Source organism: Amblyomma americanum, chromosome 7, assembly GCF_052857255.1.
Source record: "Amblyomma americanum isolate KBUSLIRL-KWMA chromosome 7, ASM5285725v1, whole genome shotgun sequence".
NCBI classification, from domain to species: domain Eukaryota; kingdom Metazoa; phylum Arthropoda; class Arachnida; order Ixodida; family Ixodidae; genus Amblyomma; species Amblyomma americanum.
Window position 1 is genome coordinate 176,499,190 of NC_135503.1, and position 14,160 is coordinate 176,513,349.

Sequence of the window (14,160 nt, forward strand, 5' to 3'; positions counted from 1 at the left end):
TGAAGACATTGTGTATGGGGGAGTGACATTGCCACAAAAGCCAGATGAGCCTGCTAATCACGCTCTGGTGTTTATGGTTGGAGGTCTCAACCAGCGATGGAAGCAGGTGATAGCTTATCATTTCACTGGAAGCCATGTGGATGGCCGCACGCTCAAGGACATTGTTCTGCAAGTTGTCCAACTCGGCGCCGATATTTCCCTCAGAGTTCGGGTTGTAACGTCCGACATGGGCGCCTCAAATCGAGCGATGTGGCGTGAGCTGGGATTTTCTAGCCACCGAAATTCGAAGACAACCTGCTCAATACCACACCCTTCGCTCAATGATATGGAGTTGGTCTTCAACGCAGACGCTGCTCATGTTTTGAAGAATATTAAAGGTCAGTTGATAACATCTCATGCATTTACATTAAGTGAAGCAACAGCCAGCCAGTGCGATCTTCCCTCACGTGAAGTGAAACTGGATCATGTGCATGCTGTGCTGGAGTTTGACAAGGAAAGGGAGCTAAAGCTCGCACCGAAGCTCTCTGAAGCCCATGTCTCATCTGGACATTTTACGAAAATGAAAGTCGGACTTGCCGTGCAATTTTTCAGAGAAGCTCCCAGTGCAATCCGATACCTCATCAAGGAAAAAGTGCTGGACATAGAGGCAGAAACAACAGCTTGGTTTTTAGAGCTGGTATCAAGATGGTACGCATTATTGTCGTCGCGTCATCCATCTGTTGCCCTAAGTCTGCACGATGTGGCGAAGCATCATAGAGCTCTGGAAACTCTAAACCTGGCTCTAAACACCTTTCAAGGGATGAGCATGGGCAGCACGTCTCAGTGGAAGCCATTGCAGGCGGGCCTCCTGATCTCCACAACGGTCGTGCTTCGCCTGCAAGACATTCTTTTGAACTCGGAGGGCTACAGCTTCTTACTCACCAGCAGGCTGCTACAAGATTGCCTTGAGAATCTTTTCTCTGTGGTTCGTCTCAGGAAGCCTGTCCCAGACGCCTATGATATGAAATGCGCACTGAAACTTGTGTGCATAAGCCAATTTTTGCACACGCCGTCTACCACCAGCTACAGTGTTGACGATTCTGAGTACCTGGTTGACCTTCTGTCAAACGGGAAACGTGAACTCGCTGAAGCCGAGGTAAAGGAAATCGATGACTCGGAGGTTCTTTTCATTGAAGCGCTAACATCGACTGAATGCAGCATTCTGTTCCATATTGCCGGATTCCTCGTTAAAGGTATTCTGAAAGCCATAAATAATTGCGAGCAGTGCAAAGCTACTCTGCTCGGTTCTAGTGACGCTGAAAATGCATATCTCACAAGGCTGAAGGAGTACCTCGAAAATGGCGACAACCTGCATTACCCCAGTCCTGAAGTGATGAAAGTGCTGAAGTCGTGCGAGGAGCATTTTAAGGGCATCACAGAATGGGCGGAAAGCCTTCTAACTATGAAATCTCCAGTGCAGGCTGTGATAACATACCTAAGACAAATGGTTCCGTTTAATGTTGAAACATGCCAGGTTCACAACGAAATCATTCAGAAGTTGTTATACTCGACCTACGCTCGAACGAGGCTGCGAATTCACCTGCGACAACTGGAAGAAAAAAAAGTCAATGGACATGCAAGCAAAACGTGTGCTGGCGTCAGCTTGCCGTGAAGAGATTTGTAAATATTGTGTATAAATGTCAAATTCACCATAGTTCGCTTGTCTCCTATTTTTTGACAGTAGCTTTAATAATTTACAACATAAATAAACTGCATTATTACAACTCCAAAGTAAGTGAAATTTATGCACTTACGTTTCTCATTAACTCTTCACACTATATAAGAAAAACTTCCTCAGTCGATGAGACACGCGCATTTTCCCAATATAGGCTCTGTTGATAGATGTTATTTTTTTGCCTTTTCATGAGAGTATTTTTCACAGTCAAGTTTGCGTTCACTTAATGTTTTCGGTGAAGGTATGAAGGCGCCGAAATTATCCCATGCTTTGTTAAAGTGGTTACTTTACATGAAAAAAAGCTGCACGAATTATGCAGCTGCATTGTATATTACAGCTACAGTGCAAACTCCTGTACCACAGCATTGTTTCTTTTTTTTTACCTGCACAAATTAACAAACAAAAACAAGCGATGCCAAGGATCAAACGACTACGAATGTCCAAGGGCCTACAGATTGCGTCCATTTGATTCTGAGGGGGTAAAATGTTTCATTAATAAGCCTTATCATTCTCAGCATTTAATATTGACTAATACGTTGCGGCGAACGAGATAAACTCTGTTTTTGCGAGTCAGCGCACTGAGTCCCAGACAATTTACAAAACTCCGTAAGTCAGCTTTTCTGCATAAAAAAAAAACACCTTTACGATTGCGACGCGAACTGTCCGAGGGAGAAGAGTTGGGTGCAGCGCAAACGACTTTTATTCCTTTATGTTATGGTGTGCACGGCCAGGCGAGCACCTTGGCACAGCTGCGTTTCAAATTTCCTTCAGGAATGCAGCCCGGGGAGGGTGCATTGTAACCGCAGCAATGGCTTGGGAGAGCGGCCCCTAATCTCTTTATTGTGAAAGCAACACAGGGCAGAAGCCTGTAGGAAAGGGTTCGGCAACAATAGATGTCCCCAGCGATGCACCCTATTTCTGCCTCCAAAACCTGTTTCGCCGCGATGGTGAAGGGGCCTTCGCTGCGCAGAGAAGCTTACCTCCAGTGTTCTGAAACGAGTGGGCTCAAATATGGCGGACACTGCAGCAGACGACGCGGTTGTCCCCACCCTGCACGGAGCGGTTGAGAGGGCGCGCGCATCGAGGCACCCTAGTTGGTGCCTATGTGTAGCGCCATCTTTTCTAGAAAACCTGAGCTATTTATGTTATTTGCGGAGGCAACCGATAGATGGCACAACATGTAAAAAACGCATTGTCATTAGTCGTCTGCGCATTCTACTGTGAGTGGATGTGGAGAGGTGGACGCCCACCTCGAACAGCATGTAAACACAAAATTCTATGTGAAGCTCGGCAGGACAGCCACACAGACGTATGTGCTCCTTCGTGACGCTTACGGCAAAAAATATTATCGCGAACGCGAGTTTTCTAGTGGCAGAAGAGCTTCGTTTCGGGGAAAATGTCGGTGGAAGAAGACACAATGAAATGCGCCCTTCAACCTCACGGAATGTAAACAACGTGGCTCGGATCAGGGAAATCTTACAGCAAGACCGCACAACTACCGTCCGCATGCTATCAGACGCTCTCAACATTAGTAAGACAACATGTCACCAAATGTTGCGTGAGAACTTGGGGAAACGAAAGCTGAATGCCAGACAGCCAGAAGGACACGCGTGCATCAGTGAGCATTGATTTGCTGTCTGAGGCATAGAAGGATGCTGCATTCGTTGAAAGCATCATTGCTGACGAAGAAACGTGGCGTTTTCAATACGATCCTCAAACAATGAGGCAGAGCGGCGAATGGCGGTCCACAAGCTCTCCAGCACCGAGAAAGGTGCGCTAAAGCTTTCGATAAAGTTCCCAATGCCGCTTAATGCTATAACTGTCGTGCCTTAACTTAGACACATGTGTATTCAACTGGATCAGCGAATTTCTAACCAATCGTTCGCAATTCGTTTTGTCAACAATTATTCATCCGCCTTTTCCAGCGTCTTCTCAGGGGTTCTTCAGGGCACTATACTAGGGCCTCTTCTCTTTCTAATCTATAATAATTCGTGACTCTTGACGGCCTCTTCGAGTTTACCGTCATGCCTTTCGGCTGTGTAACGCTCCTTCTACTTTCGAGCGATTAATGGACACCGTTTTGCGTGGCTTCAAGTGGAAGACTGCCTTTGCTACCTGGACGATATCGTTATCTTTTCACCCGACTTTCAAACACATATATCTCGCCTGCGGGATGTCTTGACATGCCTCACAAATGCAGGCTTGCAGCTAAACTTAAAAAAATTCACCTTTGCAGAACGTGAACTGACAATTTTAGGTCACGCTGTGTCGAAGGACGGTGTACGCCCTGACCAAGCGAAACTTAGTGCCGTGACTGAATTTGCTAAACCTTCCACCACTAAGGAACTTCGCAGCTTCCTAGGGCTCTGCTCTTATTTTAGGCGTTTCATTCGCAGCTTTGCCACAATTGCTGCCCCATTTGACTCAGCTGCTCAGCGCCAATGTAGATATTTCGGCTTGGTCACCCGCCTGCGACGGCGCCTACAACACCTTAGGTCGTCTCCTCACGGCACCACCCATTTTGCGCCGTTTCGACCCGGCGGCTCCGGCTGAAGTTCACACGGATGCCAGTGGTATTGGTCTCGGTGCAGTGCTCGCTCAGCGCAAATATGGATACGACTAATATGTCCTTGCCTATGCCAGCCGCACACTATCAAAGGCTGAGTCTCACTACTCTGGGAGTGAAAAAGAGTACCTCACCATTGTGTGGGACTTAGGCAAGCTTCGCCCGTACGTGTACGGCCGTCCTTTCGACGCCGTTACAGATCATCACGCCCTTTGTTGGCTTTCTTCTTTGAAAGATCCTTCCGGCCGTCTGGCGACATGGGCGCAGCGTCTTCAAGAGTACAACATCCGAGTCGTCTACCAGTCGGGCCGCCAACATAAGGACGCCGACGCCTTGTCTCGCTCCCCGCTCCCCGCCGAACTTGCCAGCCTCTGCGAAATCGGAGCCCCTACGCCATCTCCCACCGTCAGTGACATGCCTTCTGAACAGAAGCAAGGATCCCTGGATTCGTGCTCTTCTGGACTTTCTATCCGACCCATCGGCGGTTGCACCCTCCCGCGCACTGCGCCGTCAAGCTTCCCATTTTGAGATTGGAGATAACCTTCTTTATCGCCGTAGTTGTCATTCTGATGGACGAAAATGGCCGCTCGTCATTCCTCGCCACCTACGGTCCTATATCAATCAATCAATCATGTTTATTTAACATCATGACGATGTTGGGTACGCCGACAAAAAGCCATTGGGAAGGCTTGACGAGGCCGACGCACCCCACAAGGGCATTGCAGTGGTACACAACATGGTAGCACTTCCAGGAATAATGAACAAAAGTTACATAATTGGCATTAGCTGTTCATCAATTCGGACTCCTTATTTAGTTGATGTGGGAGAGTGTAGCTCAACATTTGATATCGGCTCCTGTTTCCACACTGACTTACAATGCGGTCACGCAGGCCTTTTGAAGACTTACACGCGCCTCCGCCTCCGCTACTACTGGCGTGGCATGTACAATTTCGTTTTGAAATACGTACGCTCGTGCCTCGACTGCCAACGCCGCAAGATACCCGCTACCCGTACTGCTGGCGAGATGCTGCCGCTTTCTTCTGCGCCTCGCCCTTTCTACCGCATTGGCATTGATTTATATTTGCCCCTTCCGTATACTGCCTCTGGCAAACGATGGATCATTGTTGCCGTCGATCACCTCACGCGGTATGCTGAAACCGCCGCGCTCCCTGCTGCCACGGCACAGGCTGTGGCATCCTTTCTTCTGCGTCGGTTCATTCTTCGACACGGTGCCCCTCGAGAACTCCTCAGTGACAGAGGCCATGTCTTCCTATCTGATGTCATCAAATCTCTGCTCCGTGAGTGCAACGTTGTCCATCGGAGTTCAACCGCTTACCACCCTCAGACCAATGGCCTCACTGAACGCTCTAACCGCACTCTGGGGGACATGCTGGCTATGCACGTCGGTTCGAACCACACGACCTGGGACCTTATTCTACCGTATATTACGGTCGCGTACAATACTGATACGCAGTCTACGACAGGGTTTTCTCCTTTCTTCTTCCTTTATAGCCGCCATCCCTCCGTTCCCATTGATACTGTTCCCTCCTACCGCAATGCGTAACCACCAAACCGTACAAGTGAGCCCGGCCGCCGTCGTCTGTGCTGGTTCTCTCCGCCAGCGAGACCCCGCTATCTTCAGTGGAACGGACGACCATAATGTTGAGGATTGGCTCGCATCGTATGAGCGGGTGAGCGCATACAACAAGTGGGACGCGGAAACCAAACTGAACAATGTGATTTTCTATCGGACGGGCGTGGCGAATCTGTGGTATCGGAACCACGAGGCGGATATTACATCATGGTCGGTTTTCAAATCTAACTTCTCAGAGGTATTCGGCCGCTCGGCAGTCAGAAAACTCCGTGCCGGACAGCGCTTGCGTGCGCGGTCCCAGCAGGTTGGCGAGAACTTCACGAGTTACATCGATGATGTCGTCGATCTGTGCAAGAAAGTGAACTCTCAGATGCCCGAAGCCGACAAGATCAGGCATATTCTCAAGGGAATTGATGACGACGCCATTCAGATGTTGTTGGCGCGAGACCTGCGCACCGTCGCGGAAGTCGTCACCCAGTGTCAGAGTTTCGACTAACTACGCAAGCAGATGGCTCTGACACGCGAACACACCACGAACGTCGATTCGCTTGCAGGCCTTGCTGGCCTGAACAATGCAAGAGACCAGTCATCGCTCCTGCCGCACATCAAGAGCTTCATACGAGAAGTTGCTCGCCAGCTCTCGCTTATTTCACGCCATCAAGAGCCATCACCACACATAACTCCGAATTAGCGGCACATCATTCAAGAACAGCTTGCTGAGGCTCTCCCGCAAGCCCCTCAACACACACCTCATGCGGCACCGCTGACATATGCAGACGTTGTTGCGCGACCTCGTCCACCTACCTATGCTCCGCCTCCTGGTCCCGTTCGAGAGCCAGCTGCTTTTGTTCCGCCGCCTGCTCATCTGCGAACCTCCTGGGGCACGCCTGATAATAATCGACCGCCTGCTCAACTGGGAACTCCTGGCGCACGCCTGACAACTGCCCGATCTGCTACTTCTGCGGCTTGCCAGGTCATGTGGCGCGGTTTTGCCGTCGACGCATGAACGCCTCACGAACACCTCCTGAGGTTTCCGGTTACTGGCCCCAGCGTCAGTACTCACCTCCTGCTGAGCCGCCGCTAAGCCGCTCTCTGTCTCCTGAGCGCACCTCCTTCTCAGGACGCCGTTCGCCTTCGCCACGTCGGCGCTCTATCTCTCCGATGCGACGGCGTCCCTCGACCACTCAAGAGGAAAACTAGGTGCCGCGGTTCCTGAGGCGAGAACTGCGCAGTCGGCGAATTTTGAAAGGCCTCGTCTGTCTGTCGCCAATTTAATTAAAGTTTTTGTAGAGAGCGTATGTGTGATGGAGCTTGTCCACACCGGTGCTGCAGTTTCTGTCATGGATGCAGCGCTTTGCCGATCTTTGAGGAAAGTGAAGACGCTCCTTTATGGCCTGTCGTTACGAACTGCAAGTGCGCACCTCATCCAGCCGTTAGCAGCGTGTACTGCTCGAGTAGTCATAGAAGACATTCTATATTTGGTAGAGTTCCTCGTTCTGCCGTCATGTTCGCATTAGATCGTCTTGGGCTGGGACTTCCTATCGCTTCATGACGCGGTCATCGACTGTGATCGGGCTCAAGTAGCGCTCTCTACGTTGCCGAATCTCGTGCCAGAGACTGAAATTTGCGGTGCCCCGGTTCCTGCCAAAGCTTTTGTCGCCGACAGTACCGATATTCCTGCGTGCTCTTCCGTGATTGTGCCTCTCTCCTGTGCTTGTGTTCGTGATGCTAGTGTCCTCTTCACGCCGTCTCCTACTTTTCTGTGTCGCCATTGCCTGCCGCTGCCTTATGCCCTGCTCACCTTCTCCGCCGGACTCACCGCAGTGTGTGTCTTCAACCCGTTTTCAAGCCCCTTCACTTTGCGCCGTGGAGAATGTGTCGGCACCGTGTAACTTTTTGATTCTCTTTTCTACCACCCCGACGCTACCGCAGAATCACCGCCGGTCGCCATGGACGCCCTCAACTCACCTACTCCTGCGCCCGCCCCGTTGTTGACCGACCTATTTCTTCGCTCTATTGACGCCACTCTACCTCCAACTCAGCGAACCCAGCTTCTTGCGCTTCTTGAGGAGTTTAGCTCATCCTTCAATTGCCACCAACGCGCTTTGGGGCGCACGTCGACTGTCGAGCATCGCATTAACAACGGCGCCCATGCCCCTCTGTGACAGCGCCCATATCGTGTTTTCGCCACTTAACGACGAGTTATTGAAGAACAGGTAGACACCATGCTTCAGAGCGGCGTTATTCAGCCTTCAACCAGCCACTGGGCCTCCCCGGTTGTCCTCGTCAAGAAGAAGGATAGCTCCGTTCGGTTTTGCGTCGATTACCGCCGCATTAATAAGATCACACGCAAAGACGTCCACCACGCACCTCCACCAAATGTAAGGTGGGGTTCATTCTGAGAAGCTTCTTAACGGGAGGAAGGCCAACAGCCGCCCGACGTCAGTTAAGAGAGCCAGGAGCGTGCACCAGGCGATGACCATGGGGCTGGCGCATATGCTCGTCGTCTTCCTTACAGCTGGCACTTAATATTACAGCTAACATTCGGCTTCTCGCTGATTATTGCGTAGTGTACCTAACCATAAATAACCTATCTGACGTTAGCGCTCTACAGAACGACCTCCTTAAAATACAACATTGGTGCGATATCTGGCTTATGAAAATAAATGTGAACAAAAATCTTTCCTCTCTATTCAACGCCGTCGTAATTACCAAGCTCCCACTTATCGCCTTTAGCGCTATCCTGTAAACGTAACCGACAAAATAATTGCTTTGTCATTAACTATTACTGTGACCTATCTTGGTGCAATCTTATTAATCAAATTGCTAACTCCCCTAAATGCACTCTTGGTTACCTACTCCGATGGATGGATGGATCGATAAGGCTGAACCCTTTAAATCGGGCGGTGGTTCAAGACACCTAGCCATGAGTTTTGAAATTTTTCTCTTGCCTTGATTTTAGTCACCAATCAGAAAGCTTCGCTTGGTTACTTCTACCCGCCTAATATTTTCTTTCCCTTCACTGTCCTTAAACCCCAATGCTTCATATAAATCAGCGCCGCTGCCTTCCACTGTAGGGTGAAGCCCTTTACAGAAAAGTATCAAGTGTTCAGCCGTTTCCTCCTCCTCTCTGCACGCAACGCACAACGTGTATTTCGTGGTGCCGGACTCTATATGATTTAGTCTGCAATACTCCCGTCCTAGCCTTAAACAACAAAGATCTTCCCCTACAATTATCATAGATATTTTGTTTGACAATTTTCCCCTTAAATATCTTCTATGTTTCCAGGGCCAATTTCGTCAGTATCCCTGTTTTCCACAGAGCTCTCTCTGTTTCTTTAACCTTTATATTAACCGATAATTGATTACTTGCCCCCAACTGCTCTCCAGATATTTTCTTGCCAATTTTCTTGTTCGCTTTCTCGATTTCGAGTCAACATTCTAATGTACAGGTATCTTAAAACTTTCTTAGTCTACTGCTTTCCCCTCTTTTTTCTCAATCGCTCCTGAAATGCTATCTTATTGCTAGCGTCTCTGGTCTCCAACGACGCCCATCCCATATCATCGCTTCGGAGCACGCTTCGGCTGCGGGAGGTGAGTGTTTCGAAACCCATTGCTGGACACCCACTGGTAAAAATGGGTACGAGCCACCCTCGGCCCGGCTTCCTCAGGGGTGTGTGTTTGGAAGAGGCTCCGCAAGCCCCGCTGCGCCCTGTCGGGGGCAAACCCAGTTTTGAACATTCAGCCTGCAAAGGTGATTCGTGTTTCACTTTCAAGTAAAGAGTTCGACTCAAAGCTCGTACGCTCTAACCAGCGTCAAGTTCAACACTACTTTAAGCGATCCTTCGTCAGAAGCGAATACTTGAGTATCACTGCGATCCTGAGCAAGTCGGATTTTTCCGGCTCTACAAATTTGTGAGAAGAAAAAGGGCCACAAATGGGATTCTACCGCACGAGGAGGATTTAGGGTTTCTTAGCGGCAGAACGTATCACTGATCCGCGAATTCAACTGTGGTCAAGACCCTTTTCCCAAGCATCTCACTCAGAAGAGCCATGCACCAGGCCGGGGGAAATCCTTTCCCCTATAGAAAACCGTTGGATACCTGACGGCACTGGGGATCGAACTCAGCACCTCCGGAATGCGAGGCGGATGCTCCACCACTAGGCCACCACTTCGGTGGTAAAATAACTTTTCGGTCAGCCAAATATTATCCCTCAAGCTATACACGGAATAGGCCAGGGCCAGACTACTTCCCAAAAGTGAGTCCCATAAGTTGGAGCAAGCTGAACAACTGGAGGACCTCCACACCAGAGACTGCTCTTATACCCATTTAGGTTTGATCATCCTCGGGCTCTAAAGCCTTTCCATCGAGCGTGGCGAGCTGACCAACTACTGCCACCCCGTTGGTCGTGTCTGGGTCCAACCCAGGAGCACCGGATAGTCGGGGCCGCTACTTCCCGTGGTGCGCTTCCGTGCTTGGCACCCCTGCTAAACGCCGAAGCGCCCTTGACTTCGGGTAATCTCTTCGTGCCGCGCTCCAAGCGAGAGCCCGATTCTGCCAAGTTCGTAAGCGTCTTGAATTTGACGCCGGCCGTGGTGTACTAAGCCAGGATCTACCACCTACGTACCGGAATCACGAGTGTGGGCTTCATCCTACATCCCTTTTGTCTCAAAGCAGTAGTACACACAGACTCTCAAAGGACGCAAGCGCCAGTTCTGCTTTCGCTTCGCCCTCGTTCTCTTAGCCTACTGAGACGCCCGCAGGCCTCAGCGTTTTCCAAAGATGGTCCTGGTTTCCCAGAGGGGGAACCAGGAAAGACCTCAGCAGCGCTCTCGAGGGATCGAAGGCCTTGGGTTACACAGGGACGCCCCTACCCCTGATGACTTTAGTCAGCGGGGATTTCCCTGCAGCGAATCTGCTTCAGACTTAGCCACAGCAGCCTATCCCTAAGCTGCCATGGCGTATGAATTCACTCTCTTCGGGTAATTGGGAGAGAGTCGCCACAGCCCTTCCCAGTTTCGCGATTAGCGTCACCTCCTAATTCAATGGATTACTGGATACCGCAACTACTCCCAGCGATACACCTAGGGCTTTCATCACTGGTGCCCGCACCCCGCTATGTTGCAGCAGGCCGGTACGCCTCACAGCGTCAGCCTTGTTTGGAGCAAACCTAGTACTCCACATTCATGATTTGAACAGCGCGAACTATAAGGGACAAGAAAAGAAGGGAAACAGGACAAGCGCTGACTCGCAACTAAAAGGTTTATTCAATGAAACCTTCTTATATGAAGAAATAATCAAAGGGAAAAAACAACACAAAAAACTAAAAACCATGAAACGCAACATTCGTCAGGTGCTCCAGAGATAATTCATCTCCCTATCGCAAAGGAACACAGAAGGTTTGCTGACGCACTTCAGTTGATCCCCTGCGATGTGAAAAGCCTCGACAACTTCTCGTGTCGTCTGATCACTGTGGGTGTAAGCACACGGGTTTGATTGAATAATGCAGTGCATTTTTTCTTTTTCTTTTTCATGACTTTACATTCTAGACAATGTTTGACCAAATGCGAAAGGTCATCACCATTGTTTAAGTTGTTCCTGTGCTCTTGTAGGCGCTTGTTAAGGCAACGCCCTGTCTGACCAATGTAACGCGCTCCACAGGAAAGGGGTACACTGTATACGACACATGTTTTACAGGCCACAAACTTATCCCTGTGCATGAATATCTACCAACTCGCCCAAATGAACGTTTTGCTAGTACTCCACAGCCCCGGTCACAGACTTAGACTGTGTCCAGGTAGCCAACACTCCGATCGGCAGCAGACCATAGCATACCAGTCAATCCAGCCCATCATCAGTGAAACTGCGAATGTTTTGTTGGGGCCGCGGTTCACCGCCTCCAAACAATCGTCAGCCCCGCGACGCCGTACCTCCTTTAGGGCGCACAGCTTAATCATATTTTCAATAGGTCGCCTCCGGTGAGAGCACACACATGTTACTGAGAACCCAATCTCAGCCACTCTTCGGCTTGCTTTAAAGGCTCACGCCAACCGAGCCCGGATGGAGAGAAAGAGATCTTATGCAACACATTCTCCCTCTCCAGACCTTGTCTTAGCGCCCCGTAGTGTAAAACGTATCACCTAGGTCGCACTTGTCAGGCCCAAATTAGAGTATGTTCAATTCATATTCGACCCTCATCAAGCTACTCTAACCAATTGGCTCGAATCTGTTCAGAATCGTGCGCCTAGATTCCTACTTTCTAATTACTCTTATCACACCAGCGTCATTGAATTGAACACCCAACTTTATCTCCACCCCGTAGCTTCCCGCGGTAAACTAGCACGCCTTTGCCTATATCCCAGATTTTTTTCATACCTTGCCTCCCGACGACATCTCCATCCATCCAGCACATCGTTTATCCCGCCAGAGCCACCCAAAAGCAGCATATCGCGAGCGCGCCCATACTACTTTACAGAAATCATTTTTCCTACCAACATCTCAGGACTGGAACGACCTTCCCGCCCACATCGCCTTGTTAACAGACAGCCATCAATTCAAGACCGCCATCAAAAATCTCCTGTAAACTCACCTGTAACATCGGTGTTTAAGGAGAATGAAGGAAAATTAGATTTTAAGCGGGTAGAATTAACCAAGCGAAGGTTATTTTAATGGTGGATAAAATCAAGACAAGGATGAAATTTCGTGAGTCATGGCTAAGTGGTTTAAGCCACCGCCCGGTTTAAAGAATTTAGGCTCAACCCATCCACCCACCCGCCCGTCCACCCATCCAGCCATCCATCCATCCACCGTCCATCCGTCGTCCATCCATCCATCCATCCATCCATTCGTCCGTCCGTCCGTCTGTCCATCTATCACTCCATCCATCCATCCATCCATCCATCCATCCATCCATCCATCCATCCATCCATCCATCCATCCATCCATCCATCCATCCATCCATCCATCCATCCATCCATCTATCCATCCATTCCATTCATCCATCCATCCATCCATCAATCCGTCCGTCCGTCCGTCCGTCCATCCATCCATCCATTCATCCATCCATCCATCCATCCATCCATCCATCCATCCATCCATCCATCCATCCATCCATCCATCCATCCATCCATCCATCCATTCATCCATCCATCCATCCATCCATCCATCCATCCATCCATCCATCCATCCATCCATCCATCCATCCATCCATCCATCCATCCATCCATCCATCCAAAGGCTGCTTCAACGCACATCGGCGGCATAGTGAAAGCCGGCTGTGTCGTCCTGTGTCTACAGGCTTGCTAGTAAGCCTGTCCGCATGAGAGCTTAAGTGGCAACGGTCACTAACATCTATAACAAAATTCCACGACGCATAGCTGCTCTTTGGAAAAAAAAGTGAAAGAAAACTTTTCAGATTTCTCCCTGCCATCTTTGCGCACGTTCTAGACGAAAGCATAGCTGCGGTGGAAGATTAGGGCCTAAGCTAAAGATATTTAGCACTCCATGTGGCAACAATAGGAGGCGCAGCCGAAGAGGTTCTAGAGCGAACACCTTGAGGAAAGTGATCGCGACATCTGAATAATTTTTTTTTCTGTTACGTTATAGTCTGGTCTCTACCTCAGTTCGCGTAAGCAAACTTTGCCTGTGTCTGGGCACCTGCTTTTCCGACTGTGGGATTGTTCAATGTCCCACCATACACTGAAGCCGTCATGCATGCCGCGGCAATTTCCTTTGTCTTTTTTTCTTACAAAACAGCCCCTGACGGCGAAAGTGACATCGGCAGCGGTCATCGCGGAGACCAACCTTGAGGGCCTCCACCACCGCTTGATCAGGCCTGACGGAACCGTCGATGGCAACCACCACGTCCCGGTAGCCGCCGTCCTCATTGGCTACGCTGAGCGCCAGCGCCACCATCGGTGTTAGCAGCAGCAGCAGCATCGTGCTCCTCCACTCCGTCATACTGCACGGTGTGATAAGCAGATGGACAACATTTGAAAAAAATATTCGGCTCCAATCCACCCTGTGCAGGTGGTTGGATAGCGAAGCTGTGAAACGACACCTAAATACCCATTGTGACATCACCTGAAAATTCACACACGTGGCTCTACAAAGACTGAAACCAAGAGGCAAGTGTAAAGCACTTGAGCTGGTTGCTGTATGCCTAATTTCAAAGGGGATATGCTGTTTGCATTCCATTTTTAGTCTGGTGTTTTCAGCTTACGACGTCGACACGAAAACGCAACCGTATTCTTTACCGGGAAACACACGTCCGGAAAAGGAACGT

At 49.8% G+C, this 14,160-nt stretch overlaps 2 protein-coding genes across 2 annotated transcripts in view; one reads left to right on the forward strand and one right to left on the reverse strand.

The window, feature by feature from the left end:
* Positions 1-13,791, reverse strand: part of LOC144098221 (calcium-activated chloride channel regulator 3A-1-like) — a 1,385,444-nt gene extending 1,371,653 nt beyond the window's left edge. Inside the window, exon 1 of the mRNA XM_077630719.1 lies at positions 13,680-13,791. Coding sequence (XP_077486845.1) covers positions 13,680-13,790 — 111 coding nt within the window. The 5' untranslated portion in view covers position 13,791. The remainder of the gene's footprint in view (positions 1-13,679) is intronic.
* LOC144096900 (uncharacterized) lies at positions 560-1,693 on the forward strand. The gene has a single exon (XM_077629722.1). It carries the CDS (start codon positions 560-562, stop codon positions 1,649-1,651), a length of 1,092 nt encoding a protein of 363 aa, XP_077485848.1. The 3' UTR covers positions 1,652-1,693.
* Positions 13,792-14,160: the final 369 nt, after the last annotated feature.